Source organism: Sapajus apella, unplaced genomic scaffold (genome assembly GCF_009761245.1).
Source record: "Sapajus apella isolate SASKATOON/1434 unplaced genomic scaffold, GSC_monkey_1.0 scaffold35, whole genome shotgun sequence".
Lineage (NCBI taxonomy): Eukaryota > Metazoa > Chordata > Mammalia > Primates > Cebidae > Sapajus > Sapajus apella.
In genome coordinates this window covers 11,960,366-11,985,628 of record NW_022436975.1, presented here as the reverse complement: position 1 = coordinate 11,985,628, position 25,263 = coordinate 11,960,366, and the positions used below count along the sequence as shown (strand labels likewise).

At 38.4% G+C, this 25,263-nt stretch overlaps 1 protein-coding gene across 1 annotated transcript in view; it reads right to left on the bottom strand.

The window, feature by feature from the left end:
- Positions 1-4,242: 4,242 nt before the first annotated feature.
- Positions 4,243-25,263, bottom strand: part of RAB2A (RAB2A, member RAS oncogene family) — an 86,941-nt gene continuing 65,920 nt past the window's right edge. Inside the window, exons 7-8 of the mRNA XM_032296166.1 lie at positions 7,551-7,619; positions 4,243-5,576 (exon numbers count right to left, since the gene is read on the bottom strand). Coding sequence (XP_032152057.1) covers positions 5,481-5,576; positions 7,551-7,619 — 165 coding nt within the window. The 3' untranslated portion in view covers positions 4,243-5,480. The remainder of the gene's footprint in view (positions 5,577-7,550; positions 7,620-25,263) is intronic.

The window sequence follows — 25,263 nt, the reverse complement described above, 5'->3', positions numbered from 1 at the left end:
CTGTTTCCATCATCCCTTTTATCTTTCTTTACTGACTGGTATGCATATAAGGAAGAGCTGCGCCTTTCCCATTTACTTAATCATTCATATTAATGTAAACTCATGGATATTTATCTCACTCCCTGGTTTACCATCCATTTCTAGCGTGTTTATTAGTGTCCTTTTGTCTGACTCCTCTCTGCCCCTTCCTTTTATGAACAATTCCTTACTTTTCTCTGGCAACACAAGATATTCCAGGCTCATTTTCTAATTTCCCTGCCCCAACCCAGAAAATAATTTTTCTAATGAGCCCTAGCTCCCTTTATTAGAGATTGCTATTTAGAAACCGGTATTGAGCAGTTGGTACGCTCATTGCTGCTGGGCCCTCTCAGCAGACAAAGCTGAAGAACATGTTTACTCACAGTGTATCTGTACATATACAATCCATGAGTTCATAATCTCAATTCCAACCTACTACCACAAGGTTCACTCTAGCCTTTCTCATTTGCGATACCTTTTTTGATGAGGAACTTTGCTCTCATTGTACACAATGTATTTACTTATTTGCTCAGTCTCAGTATATGTGAAAGGCAGCTTTGCATTGCTAACCCATCCCTTTACTAACGATAGCCTTTGTGATAGCTCATTTTGTCTTGTCGTACAGTATACAGTGATAATACTATTTTCCAAAGTTATATATGTTGGTTTTCTTCCCTACTCCCTTCAGTGTGGTGTTATCATTTGTAACAAATTCATTAACAGTTTGTACTTCACTGAGTTCCCGCACTTCATGGTTGATTTTAATTATGTTTGGGTTACGTGAAACATAACCATAGTTGAGTCAGAGCTATACAAAAATGTATACTGAAAGAAGTAATATTCTCCTCTCGTTCCAACCACCCTATTTCCAGTCCTCTTACTTTCCACCCTGTACCCACCCAACTGTAACTAGTTTCTGGTGTATTCTTCCTGTGTTTCTTCTGCACAAATGAGCAGATACGTGTGCATTTTCTTATACTGCCTTCTTTATTATATGAAGTAAATTGTGGACACTGTTTGCATTTTTCTTTTCTCACTTAATAATATATCCTGGAAATCATGAAATCAGTTCATAAAGATCTTCCTCATCCTTTTTTATAGTTGTGTAGGACTCCATTGCGTGGATGTACAGTTTATTTAATCATTATATACAGACATATAAGTCATTTCTGATAACTTCTTTTTTTTTTTGACAGAGTCTCATTCCGTCACCAGGCTCCAGGCTGGAGTGCAGTGGCATGACCTCGGCTCACTGCAACCTCCGCCTCCTGGGTTCAAGCAATTCTCCTGCCTCAGTCTCCAGAGTAGGTGGGACTACAGGTGCATGCTACCATGCCCAGCTAATTTTTTTGTATTTTTAGTAGAGACAGGGTTTCACCATGTTGGCCAGGATGGTCTTGATCTCTTGACCTCATGAACCACGTGCCTCGGCCTCCCAAAGTGCTGGGGTTACAGGTGTGAGCCACTGTGCCTGGCCCATTTCTGTTAATTTCTAATTACAACAAATGCTGCAGAAAGTAACCTTGTGCATATGGAGCTTTTGCTTTATTGAATTATTGATTCCTAGAAGTGGGATTGCTGGGCCAACAGCAAGCATATATGTAATTTTATTAGGTATTGCCAAGTTTCCCTCCAGAAAGGTAGTTCCAGTTTGCACTTCTACCAGCAACACAAAGGTACCTCACTAATAGTAGGTGGTGGTACTGTATTTTACATTTTTTTCCAGTTTCAGAGGTGAGAAATGGCATCACAGCTTTAATTTGCCTTTATGTTTGATTTTTTAAAAATAAATTTTATTATATCTATTTAAGGTACACAACGTGTTATGGGATGCACATAAATAGTAAAAAGGTTAGTAGAGTGAAGCAAATTCATGTGTCCATCACTCACTCACATTATGTTTGAATTAAAAAATGCATTTGAGGAACATTTTATATGTTTTCTTGTAAATTGCTCATGTTCCTCCATTTTTCTATCAGGAGTTTGGTGCTTTGTCCTTCAATGTTTTAAGAATTGGCCTTGGTGTGCGTCTGTAATTCCAGCTACTCAGGAGGTTGAGGCAGGAGAATCGCTTGAACATGCGGGATGAAGGTTGCAGTGAGCCGAGATTGCACCATTGCATTCCAGCCTGGGCAATAGGGCAAGATTCCGTCTCAAAAAAAAAAAAAAAAAAAAAAATTGGGTTCACACTTTTGTAAACCTAATTAATACTAACATATAGACTGGAACTTAGTTTTTGTTAATTCCAGCACTCTGGGGGGCTGAGGTGGGCAGATCACCTGAGGTCAGGAGTTCAAGACCAGCCTAGCCAACACGGCCAACACGGCGAAACCCTGTCTCTACTAAAAATGCAAAAATTAGCTGAGCATGGTGGCAGGCGCCTGTAATCCCAGCTACTCAGGAGGCTGAGGCATGAAACTGCTTGAACCTGGGAGGCAGAGGTTGCAGTGAGCCAAGATCGCACCACTGCACTTCAGTCTGGGGGATAGAGCAATAGAGCAAGGCTCTGTCTCCAAAAATGAAATTAAAAAAATGAAATTCTCTATCATGACTTCAACCAAGAAAGCAGTATTACCTAGTACATCCCAATGGAGTATGAGACATCTACTATGGTGTTAGGCTTTATTTTAACGTAAACATAAAGTATACCTAAACTCTAAAAAACACATGTAGATACGCTGGTTTACCTATTTGTATAGTCAATTCCTGTTTATTATGAAACAGCTTTATCTCTTTGTGTATCTTTTAGCTCATATAGTCAAACCCCATGCTGCCAACATCAGGACTACATAAACTGAGATGGGGCTTTACTATCTACAACAGAATCAATGCTTAAGGTGTTCCAAAGCCAGACATAAATCAGTTTTTCTGAGTGTTTGGATACATTCTGGTACCATTTATATCCCTACCCTTTTTGACCATTAGCAGATAAATAGGGACTATTTCCCTGTTAGGAGGCTATTTTAAAATATCATTAAAAACAAACTGTATGCAGATCCAGTTCTGTTCCTGTTTTAGTTGTATATTTAATTATATGCCACTCTTTCAAAAGATTGGCTTTTCATTCAGTTGTCTTAAATTTAGAAGACAAATGGTAATATGTCTTTATGTAGATCACAACTTTGAAATGTTACATGTTGAGTGAGGCATTAAAAGTTGTGTTTTTCAGTGACTGATTTTCTATGTCGATAGATGCTATAAAAACTGATCAAAGATCAACTAAATATTCAATTACAGTATTACAAATTCAACTGCAGGTACCAGTATTACATTATTTGACAGAGATAATAAAATGAGCAAAGAGTGGAAATCACAGACAATAACACTGCTTTGTCAATTAACAGGAAGGATTCATACCATATTCCTTAATGGTAGATGTGATTTGTAGAGAATGTGGAAATGAACTATTAAGAAGTCCACCCGCTGCCCCAGACTGAGGCACATTAGGGTGATGGTGGAAGGAGTTATATTTGAGGACTCCGTATCTTCTTAGGATAATAAAATGCATGTGGTGGTTTGTTGCTGTTTTTTGCTATTAATTTATCTTATACTTGATTTATAAAAGAGGGTAGAGAGCATGGAAACAAAACACATTAAACTTCTGGAAAAGTTAACAGAAGCTTAAAAATAACAATTTCCAAAGAATCATTCTCTTCTTGGTATAGAGCAGAGCCTGTCCTAGCCAGCTTAACTTTTTCTACTCATTGGTAAAGAGAGTGATTAGTAAGATCAGTGAATTTGATATGGCCACTTGAAAGAAGAAAAGGCTGTATTACAAACACTCATGAAAAGAGATTTTCTCTCACCTTTCTCTCTGCCCTCAAGAAGACAGTTGAAACAAAACTATAATAGCATTTCGTAATTTCCCACAAGAGTACTGTCAAACTTTTGACAGAGTATTGCTGAATCTTCAGGGAAGACCTGTAGAAAGTTGAAGGCAGTGAGCAAAGTCAAAGTAGTTTCAGAGTTAGAACTTCTTTATGCTTTCCTTCAGGTGTAAGTGCTTTTGTGGTAGCTGAGGAGTAGAAAACACTTGCTTACACTGTTTACACCACCAATAAAAAGAATTTCAATACAGTGAGATTTGTTGCATTTTAGCAAAATTTTAAAAAAGGAAGTGTTAAACATTCTGATCCTTTTAAAACACATGCTTAAACACATGTTAAAGCTGTAAGTGGATTAAAAATACATTTAAAAAGAGGTGGTCATAATAAAAAAAAAGAACACTTTTATACATAGGATTTTATTTTGCACTGCTATAACAATTTCATTATAGACCAAGGGAGGAAAAGAAAAAAAGGATAAAACCACCACACTGAGTAAATTACTAAAGCTTTTCTACTTTGCAACAGGATTTTCCATCTGATAGATTTATTGTCATATCCCCTTCAAAACAGACAAGATGCTTACCATATTTTCAAGATTATAGAGTTTGTCACTGAAAGAAAAATTTTACACAGTCACTGTACATCAAGGTTGAAAAACTGTCCTGCATGAAAAATATACTCAGAAATCATGTGAATAAAAGAAAAAAGAAAACATTATTGTGTTTAAGGAAAGATTAAAGTCCTCATAATGTGCCATCTAAACGTGGATACTCATTCTTCTTGGAGTCGCTAAGATGTAGGAATTTCTTGCTTCTGCCCTTTTCACTCATTACACTGTGTGTTTTTCCCCCCAACAGTATTCATTAAGGCAAACAAATCCTTTTCTGAAGAGGTCTTAAGGAAATTGTGGACAAAGCAAACTTTTGGCATTAAAACAGGTTAACATATACAAAGCCTTTAGTAATATACATTAAGCATATTTTTCTTGGACTAGTGACAAGAAAAGATGAACATGCTTGTTAACAATGTCAAAAAGTTTAAAATTCAGTGTCCAAGCAATTCCTAACAATGCTTCTGTAGCTTTAAGCTCTAAACAGTATAGAATTTATGCAAATGCATTAAAGAATTCAAGCTTGGCAAATTACACCCAAGCAGGTTATTAAACTATATACACAGAAAGTAAATGATAAATACAGAATTAAAAGAGTCCGTCTGTTTCCTTATAGCCTTGAAAATTGACAAAGTTTTTGAGGACAGTTCTGTATTATTAAACATTAGGTAACCACAGGTGTTGGGAAACCTAACTACACAAACCAATTTAAAATACTCAAGATGACTTTGTAGTGTTTAATACAATCCAGTTCGTAGTTAAGGGCACAAGACAACATTTAACAAAAATAATCACATCAATTGACCTAGAAATCAAATGCAAATAGATATGAATACAATCTCCAAAATCTGTCTTTTAAGTGAACATTAACCATTTATTCAAAGTTATACAAGAATTTGAAGGGTTAAAGTCTTCTGTGACATAAAGCCATTTCAAATAGTTTCATGTCTCAGCTGAGCAGGAGGAGAGAGGGTGAAAGAATAAGTGAGTAGGCCCCATTGGGCAGCTAGACAGTAAAAACAGACTCAACAGCAGCCGCCCCCGGCCTGCTGTCCTCCCTGATTGCCTGCATGTGTTGCATTAGTAGCAGCATGCTGAGGGCCAATTTTAATGCCATTTGCCTGAAATAAAAGAGAACAGAACAATAAATATGACCAGATACAACCAGACAATATAGTTTAATTAGGTTCTTAAAATAACTCATTTAATTCTTAATGATGCAATTGTATCAAACATTGAGAAAAATACAGTAAGTAGGTTTTAGCAACAATTAAAACAGTATCTCTTAAGTAATGTTCTGAAAATAATTCTTCATCATACCAGGTACTGGGTAAACAGAAATTGGATAATGCTGTTTTTCAGGAAATTCTCATAATGCAGAAATCGTTTAAAATAATTATTGCAAGAAATCTTTAAAGGATAAAAATATCCAAAGCCCATGCTGCTTTAATACAACGTAAAACCTTTTCTCTAGACAGTGTTTCTGTTCCATGTTGAATCAGCTGTACAGGCTAAGGGCATATGAGTGTTCTGTGTCATCAATAATTTCTATGATCCCCAAAGACATGGCAGCTTGCCAAGAACCCACACACAGAGTAGTTCTTTCATTCATCAAACTCACACTTATGTCTTAACCCTCACTCCCTCAAGTGGATTTTACCTAAAAATACAACACTTTGAGAAAAGTAATACAGTAGCTTCAGAAATTAAGCTCTTAAGGAAACTTTACGTCACAGTAAATCTCAGATTTATAGTGCTTGGCAGTTGTTCTGCAACAGTAGTAGCCTTGGGGTTTCTGGCACTAGCTCAGTATTGACAGCAGCTGATGTGGTTTCTTTTCGCTCTTTTGACTCCTCTTTAATAAAAAGCATGCCCTATGGCTCATTGGTTTTGCCCCCTCTGGGCTGGTAGCAACTTCTTGAGGAATCAAGGAGTCAGACTTGGCATTAGGCCAAATAAATAGCACGGCCTGTTGGCTCCTGACAGCACATTACAATCAAAGCTGCATAAGGCACAGTAAAGCAGTCAGCTACTATATGAAACCAGACAGAAACAATGAATGTGCCCTTTTAGATAGAGGCCCAATTACTGTTCAATTTATATGGCATTATTCTCTGAATGGTGTCACCTTTAAACTAACTGGAGAAGTACTGCCATATAAGCATAGAAGATAGGATTTAGAAACTACATTACTCCAAATTAAACAATGAGAGAATTATGTACTTTTTGGAAACCTTAGGCAAACTGCTGTTTGTTTTAGCAGAGACTACTGAAGTAACAGAGAGCCTCATTTATGCACAGGATGAGAGAGACATATTATGGTTTCCTAACACAATACTTTTCTAACTGCAACTAGGGATAAACCAGGGCTTTTCTTTCAGAAGCCAGATGTCTTACTACAGAATGGCGAAAACATTTATGTAAAAGTAAGCATGCTATATCCACATAAACATTTTGAAATAAATATAGATAAATGCAGAGTGGGGATGTGGGTCAAATGATGTTATTTGGTGAACACTCTGAATTAGATGCTTCAAAGCCTTACATTTTATTCTAATCATGTTGACCAAAACAGGATCAAAATAACGTTGCAAAAAACCCAATGCCAAATGCCAATTATATTTATATTAATTTAGTCTCCTGAAAACATGCTATGCAATATATTGGGAGTAATTTCCAAATTTAGTATTTCCCTCTTTCCTACCAGACAACAGAGAAAGCATCTTGCATTATTACACAGTACATGCATTTATATACTAGAAAATTGTTCCCAAAGCAGATGACACCATATGGACATGTGGATAAAAGTGGATTTTCTTTTCTCTTTGGGGGATTTATATTATTTTGCATTGTTTGCAGTAAATGGATAGGGCCACTTACTTTAATCCATTTTCATAAAGTGATGCTCTACTAGAACATAAATATTTAACTACTATACCACATACACCAATTTTTCAGTTGGATGACTGTAAACTAACGGTGTTAACTGATTATCATGATTGATTTTAGGAATTAAAAAAATATAAAACAATAAATCCAAATAGTAATTAAAAGTGAATTCTAAATTCATATTGACAATATTTATATGTATATACCTCATTATTAATGTCAAAGACTCCTTCTTGAATTTTTTCATAAATTTCTTTTGCTGTATTAATAAATGCCTGAAATATAGAGAAATTGGTTCATATTATATAAAACCAAAGCAGTAAAATAACATTACATATAGAATATCATAATGTTCAACATATGAAAGTCAATAGATGTAATATATTATATTAATAAAGAATAAAGATCATAATATATTGATAAAGAATTGATGTAATACACTATATTAATAAAGAACAAGCCCACATGATCAACAGACACAGAAAAAACATTTGACAAAACCCAACATTTCATGATAAAAAAAACACGATGAATTAGAAATAGAGGGGAACTCCTCAACTGATCTAAAGAATGGCATCTAAGAAAAACTACACCTAACATCACAGTCAAAGATGAAGGCTGAAAGCCTTCCCCCTAAGATTAAGAACAAAGCAAGGATGTATGCACATGCTCACTACCATTAAAAACAGCATATTCACGAGTGCCAAAAAGTGCCAACAACAGAAATATTCATCAATCAATGAAAAACAAAATTTGGGATATTCAATTAGTAAAATATTATTTGGCCATAAAAAGGAATGAAGTATTGATTCATGCTACAATGTGGATGAACCTTGAAAACACTGTGCTAAATCAAAGAAGGCAGACACAAAGGCCACAATAGCACAACTCCACTTATATGAAATGTCCAGAATAGGCAAATCCATGGAGACAGAAAGTAGAATACTGGTTGCTAGAAGCTAGATGGAAAGGAAAATGGGGAGAGAATGCTAATGGGTATGAGGTTTCTTTTTGGGATGACTAAAATGTTCTGGAATTAGATAGTAGTGATGGTTGCACAACTTTGTGAATAGACTAAAAACCACTGATTTGATTGATTGATTGACTGATTTTTGAGACAGGGTCTCACTCTGTGCAGTGGTGTGATCTCGGCTCACTGCAACCTCCACTCCTGGTTCAAGTGATCGTCTCACTTCAGCCTCCGAGTAGCTGGGACTACAGGTGTGTGCCACCTTGCCCAGCTAATGAACTGTATACTTTATTTATAAGGATCAATTTTATGGTATGTGAATTATATCTCAAAACATCATGACCATGAGAGAAAAAAAGAATACTGGAACATGAGAATAGCACATATGAGAAAAACACATTTTTATTAAGTAAACTGCATAATCCTCCACGTAAAAACTAGCTTACTTTTGGAGGATACAGTTCCACACAGGGCCTTTTTTTTGGTCATGATAATGTATTATTGTGGTTTTTTTTTTTTGTTTTTTGAGAAGGAATCTCACTCTGTCACCATCCTGGAGTGCAGTGGTGCGATCTTAGCTTACTGCAACCTCTGTCTCCTGCATTCAGGCAATCCTCCTGCCTCGGCCTCTTGAGTAGCTAGGATTACAGGCGCGTGCCATCATGCCCAGTCTGTATTTTTAGTAGACATGAGGTTTCAACATTTCGGCCAGGATGGTCTTGATCTCTGGGACCTCGTGATCCGCTAGCCTCAGCCTCCCAAAGTGCTGGGATTACAGGTGTGATCCCGGCCAATAATGTATTATTTAGTATATAGTTTAAAAGAGAAAAAAAAGGGTGTTTATGATAAAGAGATAAAAGGCAGCTCAACTTCTTTGCCATGTTACAGTTTCACTCTTTTCCCACATAGTATACCATTAAATTGTCAAAATAAAAAACTAGCATTAGAATACTGCAGACCAAAATAAGCCTATACATACCAAAATTTATACACAAGGATTCTCTATGTAAAATATTTAGAGATTTTATAAATATTACCAATGCTGTAGAAGGCATACAAACTCTGAATAGGTTCTAAGCTATCAGATTTGACAGATCACAGATAACAGTACCAATCAATATAATAAATAAAGTCCTCCTCAATTAGTACTCTATAAAAATTCATAAAAGAAAGCTATACTCCATTACCACTGTTACAGACCTAATTCAAAGTTTAAAAAGTAAACAGGATTCATGGAGAGGAACAAATGATACCTTTCATCTTTCTACACTGGAAATATTTGACTGCTGAACTTGCCATCAGAGCTTTTGTTTCCTAATTAACAGGACTGATATGTTTTCACCTTTAAAGGCCTTACAGCTCCCCTGAGTAATCAATCTACTGCAGCTCAATTACTGCACCAAGCACACACCAGTCAGTGAAGGAGATTTGAATGTCTGCGGCAGGAGCACAGAGATATGAATATGCATAAACTCTAAGTGGCTGATCGAATCATCACAGAGGGTCATGAGAATTTGCAGCAAAATAATGAGAAGAATTAATCACTGCAGATTCACAAGGCACTTAGGACGCCGAGTGCGCTTTCCATGTATATGCTGGAGCTAAAGTGAAGAGGGAACTGGCTTTCAGCCAAGTATGAATTGATTCACATTCTTCAAAATTAAGGTTATTCCTATAAATAAGGAAAAACCTAACTTTATTTCCAATAACATGTCAATTACCGTGATGGCTTTAGAAACCAAACTAACTAAATACTGAAGTCAACAGATACGTAAATTCATAGGGCTGGAAGTGCTTCCAGGAGCATCCACATGTCCACATTTCACTAGAATGTTAGATTGAACTACAAGGCCCCATAAGTGAGTTATAACATCATATAAAACAAGCGCTTTTATACTACAAAAGTTATTAAACGTGCCAATTTATTAAAAATTGCCTTTTTGCCCATCTGGTTAATAAATCACTTTAAAAACGGGCTTCAGGAAGTGATGCTATATAAAATTTCATAAGTCACTACTAATTTTATTACCTAAATAGTACTGAATACTTTTACTAAGCACTTTTAAGCATAGTTGTAGCAGATGAACTGACGATGTACAGTATTTTTTATCCGAAAGGCATGCAATTAACTTCGTTACAACTGAAATATAACTAATAGTCTTTTGACATTGCTGTATTACTTGGTCGTTCAATCTCTGATTATACATTATAGACAATAAAATAAAAAATTTTTTACCCTCTGAGCATATTGTAGAGGATACTATGCATACGGGTTGTTTTACATACTTCATGACAAATATTAATATTTAATATCTATTACAAAGTGATTAATGACCAATTTTAATGAGTCCTTTGCATTTGAAACCCAGCATGATAAATGTAGACATTAATATACCTGTTTTAAAAGTACGTGGCTATTTGCAGTAAGACTAGGCTTTGCGCACATGAGCGCGCGCATGCACACCCCCCCACACACCCGCGCACACACACACACAATATGTGGCTATGAACTTCGAAGTTGCTAAGTTCCTAAACATAATGAACACTAACCAAATACTAAGGCTTATAAGAGGTCAAATAAAATGTCTAAGAGCCTTGGGTGTCACAGATAAAATCTCCCCTATTTAAGTTGCAAAACATTTCCAAAAAGATAACAAATATGTATGTATACAATACACTGGCTAGGATTTTAAAGAATTGATCATTTTACTGTTCATTAAATATCAATCCCATATATAAACTCTTTTAAGGTATAGATGTTTCTAATCTATCTTTAGGCCATTGAATTCTATATATATATAATATACAAAAACACATTTTAAGTATTGCTTGGTAAGTATCTCAAGGCAGTACTAATGTTCTTCACAGAATTCATTTAAACGGTTAAGCTATTCCCTTAAAAATGCCTTATCTATAGATATTAAACATACTGTAGTTTTGAATCTCTAGCACAATACCTAAAACAGCATAGATACTTAAACCACCTTTGTTAAACTCAATTACCCTTAGCAAGGAAATATGTACAGGGTACAGTGGGCTTACAGGAAATGCTGGTTTCTTTTTGCTTATGTACACCATCTCTTTGGGGGCAATTCTTTTAAGACTTCATTAAGGGGCAAGCAGTAGGCAAAACTAACAGGTTTCAGAATAGAAAAAAATATTTGCTGACAAACTGATGTCAAATGATTTCATCTGTTTCAATGACTTCATTGTTTGCACCATGAAACAATGTCTAGGCAGATCTACCATTATGAAGTGTAAACAGATTTCTCTGCAGCCAACTGAATTTGGTGGTCCTCCTGCTTCCCCATGTGGCGCATGCTCTGTTCCAATATCAGAAGCCTGCCTCTCTCATTTTACCACTAGCCCTTCCTTTTCCCCATGCTTTAACTGCCACGTTCGGTCCTTTACCTTCCTTTTCTTCATTAGCCATTCATTCTCTTGCTTTCCACCTCAAATACTAATCTTTCAATGTTTGGCAGCAATTAATCTGAATGATTGTGACAATACCTAAACTTAAGGCAAAATTTCAGGGACTTCAGCAGCAGACTTGAAACAAACATAACCACAAAAAGACTATAAATGTGTTGTAATTCAAATAAACACTCAGTGAATACACATGCTAATATGTATCTTACACATCACTGACATTTACCCAAGGGCACCTATTAAACTGTTGTCACTGGCCAGGTTCACACCTGTAATCCCAGCACTCTGGAAGGCCTAGGCAGGAAGACTGCTTGAGGCCAGGAGGTCAAGATCAGCTTGGGCAATGTAGTAAGACCCTGTCTTTATTATTAAAAAAACTGCTGCAACATATTCAGAACTTCTGTAGGTATCATGGAAGATACAAAGATGAGGAGGATTATTGATGCTGAACAACAGGAACCATTTAGGTAGGAATAAAACCATTTAGTTGGCAGAAACTAAGCCCAAGGGGTCAAATCTCCACAAAGATGAAAGAAAAAAACTTTCTGCACTAAGCGACAGGTGAATGCAGCGCAGGATTGAGTCAGGTCTCACTACATCACGGATATCGTGCCAACAGGGCCTTTAAAACCAACTGTGGAAAATAGAAGCAGAGGGGAACACGGGATACTATTTTATTTTTATTACGGTTGGACAGTTTTTAAAGCAAAATATTGAAAATAAATGATCTTCAATAGAATATTTAAATTACTTCCTTATGTAACATGCTGCCACCTGGTGGCAAGATAAAAATTAGGTAATATCAGCATTTTGGACGGTTTAAATATCTTGAGCAGATGCTACAGAGCAGGGTTATCTTATAAAAAGGGACTTTAAGTTTTCTCTTAGAACTGTGAAATATGAGGTAACTAAAATGTTGTTTAATTTTCTTCTCAACTGCTAAAAGTCAATGCTATGAACATTGCAAGTACCCATTTGCCTAAGTTGTTAATAATCAATATATACTAAGTACTTATGAGGCAGTCACTACACTGATTTATAAAGGTTTTCATTATTTCTTGAAAGAAACTGTAAGTACGTAAACAAGAAAATTAATGTTAACTTTCTTTTGCTTTCAAGAAAATCTGTATTTGTGAGATGAAGTTAGACCTTAAAAAATTAGCAGAACTACTGAGGTTCTAGAACCAGGCTCTCCAGGTTCAAACCCCAGTGCCACTTCTTACCAGCTGTGTTGCTCTGGAAACAGTGCTTAGCCTCTCTGTAAAATGAGGATGATAATGTGGGAAGTATGTGCTTTTTTATGTTCAATTTTAATTGCAACATAAACAAAACAAATTAAAATTCCTTTGACATGTATTAAAGGTAAGTAACCCTAATAAAGGAAAGATAAATGTAGCCAACTTCATAGGATTGTTGGGAGGATTACTGGAAAGCATTGAAAACCATGCTTGACATGTATTAAGCACTCAATATGGTGTCAGCTGTTGGCATGAACGTTTGGTTGCAAAGACACATGGGGAACAACAGAAGGGAGTACGGTACTCAATGAGTTTGTGCCCTGCAGACACCAAGAGTTAAGGAGAGAAATGGTGATCAATGCTCTATGGTCAATTCAAGTATCTTGATTAAATAGAGCTAAACCTTAAAAAAAGTGAATTGACAACATATAATGTATGCAGTGAGCCCCCCAAAATAAAATATATTTGATAAAACTTAGATATTGGGCAAAGACAGGAGAATCCTGTGAAAGGAACAGCAGACTAGAATTTGATAAGAAACTCTTTCAAATTCTATGACTTCTTCAAATTCTGTGATTCTATTTCATTTAGGGTCAGTGAAGAAAAGCTCATACATCATCCAATAAAGTGGCTTTTAAATAGTATTTCAAGGCAATTCCGCAGGGGCCACCTTTTGAAATGAGATAGGAGGTAGGGACAGCCCTGTGCAAGAAGAATCTCTCTCTGCCTCTTCCCTGCCTCAGTCTGTAGCATCACCAGTTCCAAAGTAGTGCTGCTGTGCTGTTACTTTTCTCATGCAGTGCCTCTATGTGTTTCACTAGAAGAAAAAGAGCCATTGCTAAATCCACAGTCTACAATTTTCTCATTTTGTAGATATGACTGAGCTGCAAAAGGAGAAATGACTTGCCCAAGGCCACACACAATTATAACAGAAGCAGGATCAGAATCTGATATTATTCTCACTACGATTATCGTTCCTTTATTAGGATCAGTTATCTTTAATACAAGTCAAAGGAATTTTCATTTGTTTTATGTTGCAGTTAAAATACATAAAAAGCACATACTTCCTACATCCTTTAAAACCCTTTTAGCTAGAAATCATATTGAATTTCTAGGATTATTTTTGGAAGTATATAAAATTTGTATTATTTACATCTTTTGTCTCTTTCCTACCTTTACAAAAATTAGTATCAGCAATATCAATGCTAATTAAAGGAAAGTAGGCAGCCTAAACAAATCTTAAGTTTAGCAACAGAATAAAGGGGGGAAGAAACTAGAAATATTCAATCAAGAAAGTTTGGGGAATATGGCATTTAAGAATTTCCTGTTCCTAGGAAACCAAAAACCACATGTTCTCACTCATAAGTAGGAAATGTATAAGAACATATGGACACAGGGAGGGGAACATCACACACTGGGGCCTGTCCGGGGATGAGGGAAAAGAGAGGGAGAGCATTAGGACAAATACCTAATGCATGTGGGGCTTAAAACCTAGATGATGGGTTGACAGGTGCAGCAAACCACCATGGTACCTGTATACCTGTGTATACAAACCTGTATGTTTAGCACGTGTATCCCAGAACTTAAAAAAAAATATTTTAGAGTTTGTTGCTGCAGCATAACATAGCAAAAGCTCAGCAATACAGATTGTTAATAATTGGTTTTCTATGTCAACTTAATAGTTTTAAAAATCAAAATCATTGCAGCATTTTGCTCTTCAGTACTGAGTATACTGAAACAATGAATAACATTTTGTAATTCAAGTGATGAATTTAAACTTAGCTCATAAAGTTTCACTCCAAGTTACTCTCAGAGTGCTTATTTATATTCTAAAGTAAATTATTAAAGTATTTTCAATTAAAAAAAATCCCTATTCCTACTTTTTGTCAGAGATAACATAAAAATGTTTAATTCCTTAGCAATTTAGTTCTTCCATTTAATAAGCATTTACTGAGTGCTTGATTTGTACCAGGCACTAAGGACACTCAGGTAAATATGAATACCTTAAAACTCAAGGATGTGGTGTATAGGAAAGATATGAATCCAAAATGGGAAGACAGAAGGAAAAGCCTCAGCTGCTTAGATGAGTAAGGTGGCATGTCTACTTCCAAGTGTAGGCCTGAAAGACAGGTAAGCTCCCACTCATATGTTAGGAAAATTGAGGGGAAGAAGGGCATTCTGGCAAGAGGAGCAGATCTTAAGCTCATTTCTGTTGGAAGCTGGGGATAGACAGGAATGTGAGATGAAGCTAGAGATGTGGCCTTACAGGCAGAGGAACACTGAAAAGGTAGGAAGCAGGTGAGGGACAAAATCAGAGGAGAGATAGAGAATAAATCACAAGAGGCTGTCCGCAGGGAGACCAGTGAGGAGTCCAGAGCAATAATCCAAGAAAGAAATGAGGGCTGACAATTCAGATGGTGGCAACCAAAAAGAATGGCAAAGCCCAAACCTAGTATCCGCTGTGAAGAAATTAACAGGACTTGGTAAGTGACAGAGTAAAATGGTGATATGTTTATGGATGACTCTACTTTGGGTTTAAGTGATGAGATGAAAGGGTATATTATGAATTGAAATAAATTATAAAGGAAGAAAATCAGTTTTCAAAAAAGAAATGAAAAATTTATTTTAGACACATGGAATTCTAGTGTTGTATGCTCGGGAAGTCTTGGTACTTGGCAATCTATATAATTGTGCACCTATATGGGAATATAAGCTACAGATAAATGTAAGTGTGTAAGTGTATGACATGCATTTATTAGCATAATTTTCTTAGGTAATGGTTAACACCCTGGTTTAGAAGTACAAAAATGGATGCGACTTTCAAAGTCAGAGTTTGGATTATCTATGAAGTTCCCTAGGGTGACGGCCAAAGTAGAGGTGAAGAAGCTGAGGCTGGTCAGCCCAGTCTTCCAAAATGTGGAGGAGAGTAGTAAATATTTATTGAACTAAGCTATCCTCGAGGGATACTGGAACACTGCTAAGGAAGGCCAGGTCAGATTTCCACTGAAGTCCTGTGATATGCATTCATGGCCTTAACACTCAGAGTAGGCTTAAGGGGACAACAAAGTTTTCAGTTTACAACCTCATTATAGCTGTATAAAAATACTCGTTCCATCACTTACAACAAAGCCCAACAAGGTGGTCCCTCAATGCAAATGAGGTCTACGGACTAAGTACCAAGACAGAATGCAAGTATTAGCAAGGGGCCTTGAAATTGGTAGTCTTCCTAGTTACTAATGTCTTAGTAAGTCATGTGTTCTCTCTGGATATAGAACTTCACCTATCCTGTCAGTTTAGGTGGCTTGGTAGGTTACTGCAATCTGTCTTAGGGTTAGCTGGCTGTATTTTCAGCTATCGTCTTGGTTGTATCTAGAATTTCGGCAACCGAAGTACTTCAGCAGCATAAGCATAAAACTTTTGGGAAGGGGGCTTTGCCTAGACTGCCATTATGACATGAATGTCTCTCCATCTAAAAAGAACTTTTGAAATCACAAAGATTCCAGACAGCTACTGAAGGAAGACGCACCTGTTGAGAGGCCAACGTGCTCATCTGGACTTTTTTTTTTTTAAGACACAGGGTCTTCCTCTGTTGCCCCGGCTGGAGCGCAGTGGCATGATCTCAGCTCGCTGAAGGCTTGCCTTCCTGGGCTCAAGTGATCCTCCTACTTCATAACTGGGAGTACAGCAGGTATGTCCCACTGTGACTAAATTTTTGTATTTTTTATAGAGATGGAGTTTTGCCATGCTGTCCAGGCTGGTCACAAACTCCTGGCCTCAACTGAGCTGCCCACTTCGGCCTCCCAAAGTGCTGGAACTACAGGTGTGAGCTACCATGTCCAGTCTTATCTGGATTTTCTAAAATCTTGTGTTTTAAAATGCTTGGGCAAAGATAAGGTTTAGGACAGAATTCCACCTACATGTAACACGTGGGAACAAAGCATAATGAGAATGAAAGACTGAAGGAAGAAGAGCATGGTTGGAGCAAATACATACTTACTCATCCAAACTTTTTTTTATTTACTGTGGGGGTTGCAGAAATGAAAACAGTGTCTTCAAAGAACTCTATCCTTATGGTGGGGTTGACATGACAAGTGCAATGATGTCATGCTAAGGTGAATTCATGCCCAGGATGACACAGGAATGAGTAGGTGAAAAAGTCTGTCAATACAGACACTGTGTGTGGTGGCTGGTGGTGGAGGGAAGACATGCTGGTGTCATGAAATGCACTCCAGAGGAGGGACTGGACTTGACCGTATCCTTCTCTGCACTTGAAATGCCCTTCCTTCCGACTTGATCCTTTAAGGAAATGGTCATTTCAAGTGCAGAGAATACTTTTTTGTGAAGAAAGGGAGAGAACACTGCAAAGCTGATTGACTCTTAGTTTACTATGGAGCACATGGTGTGGGGGGTTGGGAATCAAAGCATCCTGTATGCTAAGCTAAGGAGTTTGATGCTGAAGCTGTGGGGAACCACTGCATGGTTTTCATAAAATTGGAGAGGGACATTCAATCTTCATTTTTAGAATGATCCCAGAGATCATGGTGTAAAGGACTGAAAAATGAAGACAAGAAGTCCAATTAGGATACAATTATGACAGAGAAGACAATTTGGAAAGATATTTAATAGTTAGAAACAATAACAGGTGAAAAGTGATGTATTAACTGAATAAATCAATGTGATGGGGTAAGAGAAATAACACTATGGAATATAGAAGATTTGCAGACTAGAATAGAGAAGGGCTATCAGTTCAGTTTGGATGTGTTAAATTGGAAGAGTGTGAAGAACACTTGGGGAGAATTGTCCAGGTGGCAGCGGTCAGAGTGGAGCTGAACCTACAGTCTAAAAGGGTAACTGAAGTAACAGATTTAGATGATATCTCAAAGTAGGAAAAAACTGGTAAAAAAAAATCTGACGAAGGCCAGTGAGGGTGGGGGCAGAAGGAGAAGGAGGAAGGTGGGGGAAGAGGGAAAGGGGGGGAAGAGGGAGTGGGGGGGAAGAGAGAGAGAGAGAAAGAGAAAATGGTGTCATGGCCCTAAGAAAGAAGTTTATTGAAGAGTAGTCAAAAGTATCAAATATTCCCAAAGGACTGTTTAAGCCAAGAACAGAAAAGCAGGAGGAAAAAAAAAAAGTATAATTCATGCTTTTTGAGTGCCCATACAGTCATGATTGCTGTTAACATTTTGGTGTATTTTCTTCTAGCCTTTTCTTCTAGCCTGATATGTTTATTATTATTCTTTTACTTGTTCTCTATTTTCCAAGCTTTCTTTCATGCAATTACTTTTTTATAATGAACTTTTTCTAAAAGTAAAAATCAAAATCAAAACCAAAATCAAAACCAAAACCAAAACCAAAACCAAAACCAAAACAAAACGCAGAAAAGTATCTGTTAGGTGTGACTTTTAGGAAGACCAGGATGACCTTGGCCATGGTGGAAGAAGTCAGACTATGAAGAGAGGTGTGATGGAGACAGCTCTTAACAGAAACCAGGAGGAAAAAGATCCAGGAGAAATGGAGTGAAAGAATTTTATTTTATAAGATGGTTGAAACTTAATTACATGCTCGAGGCCAAGAATCAATAGAGAAAGAAAGGGTGAAGATAATGAGATGATTTGAAGCAATAATGTCTCTGAGGAGACGGGAGGAGACAGCACTCTGTCCGATTCTCCTGTGACAGAACAAACCAGATTCCTCCACAAGCTCCCCAGCTCCTCAGAGTGTGACCCCTGGATCGGCAGTACCTACATTAGTTGAGTGCTGGTTACAAATGCAAGCTCCGAGGACATACCACAGATCTACTGAATCAGAATCTGCATTTTAACAGGATTCTTAGGTGATTTGTATATACACTAATATTTGTGAAGCTTTGGTCAAAAAGACAACTGACTTAGGCTGGGCATGGTGGTTCATGCTATAATCCCAGCACATAGGGAGGCCAAGGCGGGAGAACTGCTTAAGCCCAACAGTTTGAGACAAGACTGGGTGACTTACAGAGGCCCTGTCTCTACAAAAAAATCTTAAAAAAAAAGACAACTGACCTGAAAAAAAAAATCTTATGAGGCATTCTCAGTTTAGCCTAAGAAAAAAGTAGTCTCCATGCCCCCACCACAACATATATGTGACCATGAAATAAGAGAGTGAGCAACATAACACAGACATCAGTCCATGGTATGTTAAGACAGCTTATGCAGCCCTTGCCAATTCCAATTTTAGGCATTTCAGAGACTTTACAGGAGCCCCTCAAATCACAAGCCCGGAAGCCTAGGAGGGAAGAATGGTTTTATAGGTCAGGCCAGGGTCCCACCACCCTGCGTAGCCTCAAGGACACTGCTTGTGTATCCCAGCCACTCCTCCAGCTTGGGCTCAAAAGCACCCAGATATAGCTTGGGCAACTGTTAAAAAAAGTTGCCGACTTTTATTTAATCCAGATTTTCCAAGTATGACTTGTGTATACAATAAATATGTATGTGGATATATATTAGTGTTATGAATGTAGTATATGATAGTCTCTCTCTCTATATCCTGTCTTGAGAAATTCTTCCCTCTAAGTGATACTTAATTTAGGAAGACTAGGGTATTATTTTATTTTTATGATCTTTGGAAATAAACTTCAAAGTGTTGGCTTGGGTCCCATTTTAAATTTAGGATCCTAGTTCAAGATAGGCAGTATAAATCAGGTAAGATCAAAACAGTTGGAATATCAGAGATGTAGTTAAAGAAACTGGGAACCAATATCATCTGGATAGATGCTAAAACATTTAAGAGTATTCACTGTAGGATTCACAGCTTAGTGGCAGCTCTAAAAATAAAAGTGGTGTCACTTCCTAACAGTTCTTCCTAGTTTTTACTCACTCCCTGCTCAGGGCATCTCTGAAATGAAGCATTTTATATATATGTATTGCCTATTTGCTCAGGGCATCACTGAAATGAAGCATTTTTTTTTTCCCTGAAATGGAGTCTCACTCTGTTGCCCAGGCTGGAGTGCAATGGTGCAACCTTGGCTCAAGGCAATCTCTGCCTCCCTGGTTCAAGCAGTTCTCCTGTCTCAGCCTTCTGAGTAGCTGGGACACAGGTGGAAGCCACCATGCCCAGCTAATTTTTGTATTTTTAGTAGAGATGGGGTTTCACCATATTGGTCAAGCCTGTCTTGAACTCCTGATCTCAGATGATCTGCCCACCTTGGTCCCCCAAAGTGCTGGGATTACAAGTGTGAACTGCTGCACCCAGCCTGAAATGAAGCATTTTATATATATGTATTAGTCCCTTTTGCCTATGAGCCTGTAAAATAAAAAAAAAAGTTACTTCCAAGATGCAGTGGGGGTACAGGCATTGGGTAAATACTCTCATTCCACCCCCCCAAAAAAATCAGCCAAAAGAAAGGGGCTACAGGTGCCACCCAAGTTCAAAACCCAGCAGGGCAGTCATCAAAACTTAAAGCTCCAAAATAATCTTTTGACTCTATGTCTCAAGTCCAGAGCACAGTGATGTGAGAGGTGTATTCCCAAGGCCTTGGGCAGCTCCACCACTGTGGCTTTGCAGGGTTCAGACCCCACCGCTGCTCTCACTGGCTGGCACTGAGTGCCTGTGCCTTTTCCAAGTGATGGTTGCAAACTGTTGGTGTATCTACCATTCTGGGGTCTGGAGGACGGTGGCCATCTTCTCACAGCTCCACTAGGCAGTGCCCCAGTGAGGATTCTATGTGGAGCACCAATCTTACATTTCCCCTTTGCCTTGCCCTAGTAGAGGTTCTCTGTGAGGGCTCTGCACCTGCAGTAGGCTTCTGCCTGAACATCTATGCTTTTCCATACATTTTCTGAAATCTAGGTGGAGGTTCCCAAGCCTCAACTCTTGCACACTGTGCACCTGCAGGCTTATCACCACATGGAAGCTACTAAGGCTTGTGGCTAACACCCTCTAAAACAGTTGCCCGAGCTGTACCTGGGCCCCTTTGAGTGATGGCTACAGCTAAAGTGGCTGGAATGCAGGGAACAGTGTCATGAAACTGCACCAGGTGGTGGAGCCTTGACCCTGGCCCTAGCTTACAAATCCATTCTTCCTTCCTAGGCCTCTGGACCTGTGATGGGAGGCGTACCTGTTAAGTCTCTGAAACGCCTTCCAGGTCTTCTCTCCATTGTCATGGCTATTAGCATTTGCTTCCTTTTTACTTAAGCAAATTTCTGCAGCCTGTCTGAATTCCTCCCTTGAAATGGGCTTTTCTTTTCTACCACATGGCCAGGCTACAAATTTATCACTTTTATGCTCTGCTTCCCCTTTAAATGTAAGTTCTGATTTTTGGTGAGAGAGATCCAAGATGGCCGATTAGGAGCATCTCAGGATTGCAGCTCCCAGTGAAAGCGCAGAGAGTGAGTGGACGCCTCATTTCCAGACGGATTTTTATTGCCCACAGACCAGGAGATTCCCAGACGAAGGTGCCCCACTGGTCGCCAGCGTGACTCTTTTGGTGGGTGTGGCTTTCTTGCTGGTGCCCCTGCGTGGTGGTTCTCAATACAAAATACATGGGACTGGGCACCCTTTTGGCTGGTGAATGGAGCTCTGGGAAGGCAGAGTCACCCATTCATCTGATTAAAAAGGGGACTGAGACAGCGAGCCAGGCCAGAAGATTCCCGGGCAAAAAAGCACGGCGCCGCGAATCTTGGCACCACTGTTTCAGCCAGCGTAGTGGGTCACCGCACGGGAAATCACACAGCAGCTCTGAATGAACAACGGAGCCCACAGCTCAGCACTTGAGCTCCTATAAAGGACAGACTGTCTCCTCAAAGAGCTCCCTGACCCCTGTATACCGAAAGAGTCACCTCATAAAGGAGGGCTCAGACTGACATTTGGTGGGTATTCTTCTGGGACAAAGATAGCAGACAAAGAAACTGGTAGCAGCCCTTACTGTTCTGCACCTGCAGGTGATCCCCAGGCAAGCAGGGCCTGGAGTGGACCTCAGCAGTCCTACAGCAGAGGGGCCAGATTGTTAGAAGGAAAGCTAAGAAACAGAAATAACTTCATTATCAACAAACTGGATGTCCACTCAGAGACCCAACCTGAAAGTCAGCAACTACAAAGACGACAGGTGGATAAATCCACAAAGATGGGAAGAAACCAGCGCAAAAAGACCGAAAACACCCAAAACCAGAATGCCTCTCCCACGAGGGATCACAATTCCTCATCAGCAAGGGACCAAGGCCTGATGGAGAATGAGTGTGAAGAATTGACAGAATCAGGCTTCAGAAGGTGGCTAATAAGAAACTTCTGTAAGTTAAAAGAACATGTTCTAACCCAATGCAAAGAAACTAAGAACCTTGAAAAAAGATTTGACGAAATGCTAACGAGAATAGACAACTTAGAGAGGAATATAAATGAATTGATGGAGCTGAAAAAGACGAGAACTTTGCGAAGCATGCACAAATTTTAACAGTCGAATTGACCAAGCGGAAGAAAGGATATCAGAGGTCGAAGAGCAACTCAATTAAATAAAATGAGAAGGTGAGATTAGAGAAAAAAGGGTAAAAAGGAATGAACAAAGTCTCCACGAAATATGGGACTATGCGAAAAGGCCTAATCTACGTTTGATATGCGTACCTGAATGTGACAAAGAGAATGAATCCAAGCTGGAAAATATTCTTCATGATATTATCCAGGAAAACTTCCCCAACCTAGCAACGCAGGCCAATATTCAAGTCCAGGAAATACAGAGAACACCACAAAGACATTCCTCAAGAAGAGTAACCCCAAGGCACATAATCATCAGATTCACCAGGGTTGAAATGAAGCAGAAAATGCTAAGGGCAGCCAGAGAGAAAGGTCAGGTTACCCACAAAGGGTAGCCCAACAGACTCACAGCAGATCTCTCAGCAGAAACCCTACAAGCCAGAAGAGAGTGGGGGCCAATATTCAACATCCTTAAAGAAAAGAGCTTTCAACCCAGAATTTCATATCCAGCCAAACTAAGCTTCATAAGTGAAGGAAAAATAAAATCCTTTGTGAACAAGCAAGTACTCAGAGATTTCATCACCACCAGGTCTGCTTTACAAGAGCTCCTGAAAGAAGCACTACACATAGAAAGGAACAACCAGTACCACCCACTCTAAAAACATACCAAAAGGTAAACAGCATCAACATAATGAAGAATCTGCATCAACTAATGGGCGAAACAGCTGGCTAGCTTTAAATGGCAGTATCAAACTCATACATATTAATATTAACCCTAAATGAAAATGGACTAAATGACCCAATCAAAAGACACAGACTGGCAAATTGGATAAAAAGTGGCCCCATTCTTAAAAGACTTCCAACTTAGTTGGGGAGATAGCAAATATGGTCAGGTAATTTTTAAATCAAAACTAGAGAAATTTGTAACTGTAACATGGAATGAGAAAATTGGACTTTGAATGCTTTAGGACTAAATGTTATAGTCTTATAAAATTGCTCTATTCCTACTGAAGATTAGCCATGAATTCTGATGTGAAAGAACTCATGACTTTAGCTAAGGCATCCTATTGTCTAGCAGAAGTTTCTGCAATAAAGGAAATGTTTGATAATCTGTGCCATCCAATAAGATAGCCACTAACTGCATGTGGCCTTTGAGCCTCTGATATGTGATTAGTGCAACTGAGAAATTAAATGTTTAATTTAATTTATATTAAATTAAAATAATTACAAAAAAAAGAAAAGATACTCAGCATCATAGCTCATTAGGAAAGTGCAAAATAAAATCAAATTAAGACACTACTATATACCTTTTAGAGTTGCTAAAATAAAACAACTGGTAATACAACATGCTGGTGAATATGTGGGACAGCTGGAGCAAAACTCAGATGTTTCTGGTGGAAACACAAAACAAGATAGTCACTTTGGAAAACAGTTTTCAAAAAAAAAAAAAAAGGAAAATGAAATTTTTATTTTAGATTAGCCTGGCAAAGGTGCATGCCTGTAGTCTCAAATACTTGGTAGGGTAGCCTGAGGTGGAGGGGTGGCTTGGGGTGAGGAGTTTGAGGCTGCACTGGGCTATGATTACATCATTGCATTCCAGCCTGGGCAACAGAGCAAGACTCCATTCTCTCTCCCTCTTTCTCTTTTTCTTTCTTTCTCTTTTTCTTTTTTCCTTTCCTCTCCTTTCTCCTTTCCTTTCTTTCTCCTTCTTTCCTTCCTTCCCTTCTTCCTTCCTTTCTTTCTCTCAAAAAAAAAAAAAAAAAAAATGTAAGTTCCAGTTTCAGGTCATTTCTTTGCTCACATGAGACAGGCTATTAGAAGCAGCCAGGTTACATCTTGACTGCTTTGTCACTTAGAGAATTTTTCCACCAGATACCTTAAATCGTCATTCTCAAGTTCAAAGTTCCACAGGTCCCTAAGGCAGGGGTACAATGCGGCCAGGTTCTTTGCTAAAGCATAACAAAAGAGACCTTTGTTCCAGTTCCCAATAAGTTTCTCATTTCCATCTGAGACCTCCTCAGCCTGGACTTCATTGTCCACATCACTATCAGCATTTTGGTCACAATTCAAGCAGTCTCTAGGAAGTTCCAAATTTTTCTTCGTCTTCTGAGCCCTCTACACTCTTCCAACCTCTGCCCATTACCCAGTTCCACAGTCGTTTCCACATTTTGAGGTATCTTTATAGCAAAGCCCCACTCTTCAGTACTAATTTTCTGTATTAGTCCTTTCTCCCATTGCTATAAAGAAGTATCTGAGACTGGGTAATTTATAAAGAAAAGGCATTTAAATGGCCGACGGTTCCGCAGGATGTACAGGAAACATGATGCTAGTTATCTGCTCAGCTTCTGGAGAGGCCTCAGGAAACTTACAATCATGGCAGAAGGCAAAGGGGGAGCAAGGGACTTCACATGGATAGAGCAGGAGGAAGAAAAAGATGGGGGAGGTGGTACACACTTTTAAACAATCAGATACCACAAGAACTTAGTATCATGAGAACTACACCAAGCGGTATGGTGTTAAATCATTCAAAAGAAACTGCCCCTGTGATCTAATCATCTCCCACCAGGCCCCACTATAAACATTAGGGATTAGAATTCGACATGAGATCTGGCCAGGGACACAGATCCAAACTCTATCTATCTAGCTAGCTATCTATCAATCGATCAATCTGTCATCTATTTTCTTCTTTTCCTTTCTTTCCTTTTCTCTTTTCTTTCTTCTTCTCCTCCTCCTCCCTCTCCCTCTCTTTCTGTCTTTTAAAATAGAGGTAGGGTCTTGCTATGTTGGCCAGGCTGGACTCAAACTGTTGGCATCAAGTGATCTTCCTGCCTCAGCCTCCCAAATACC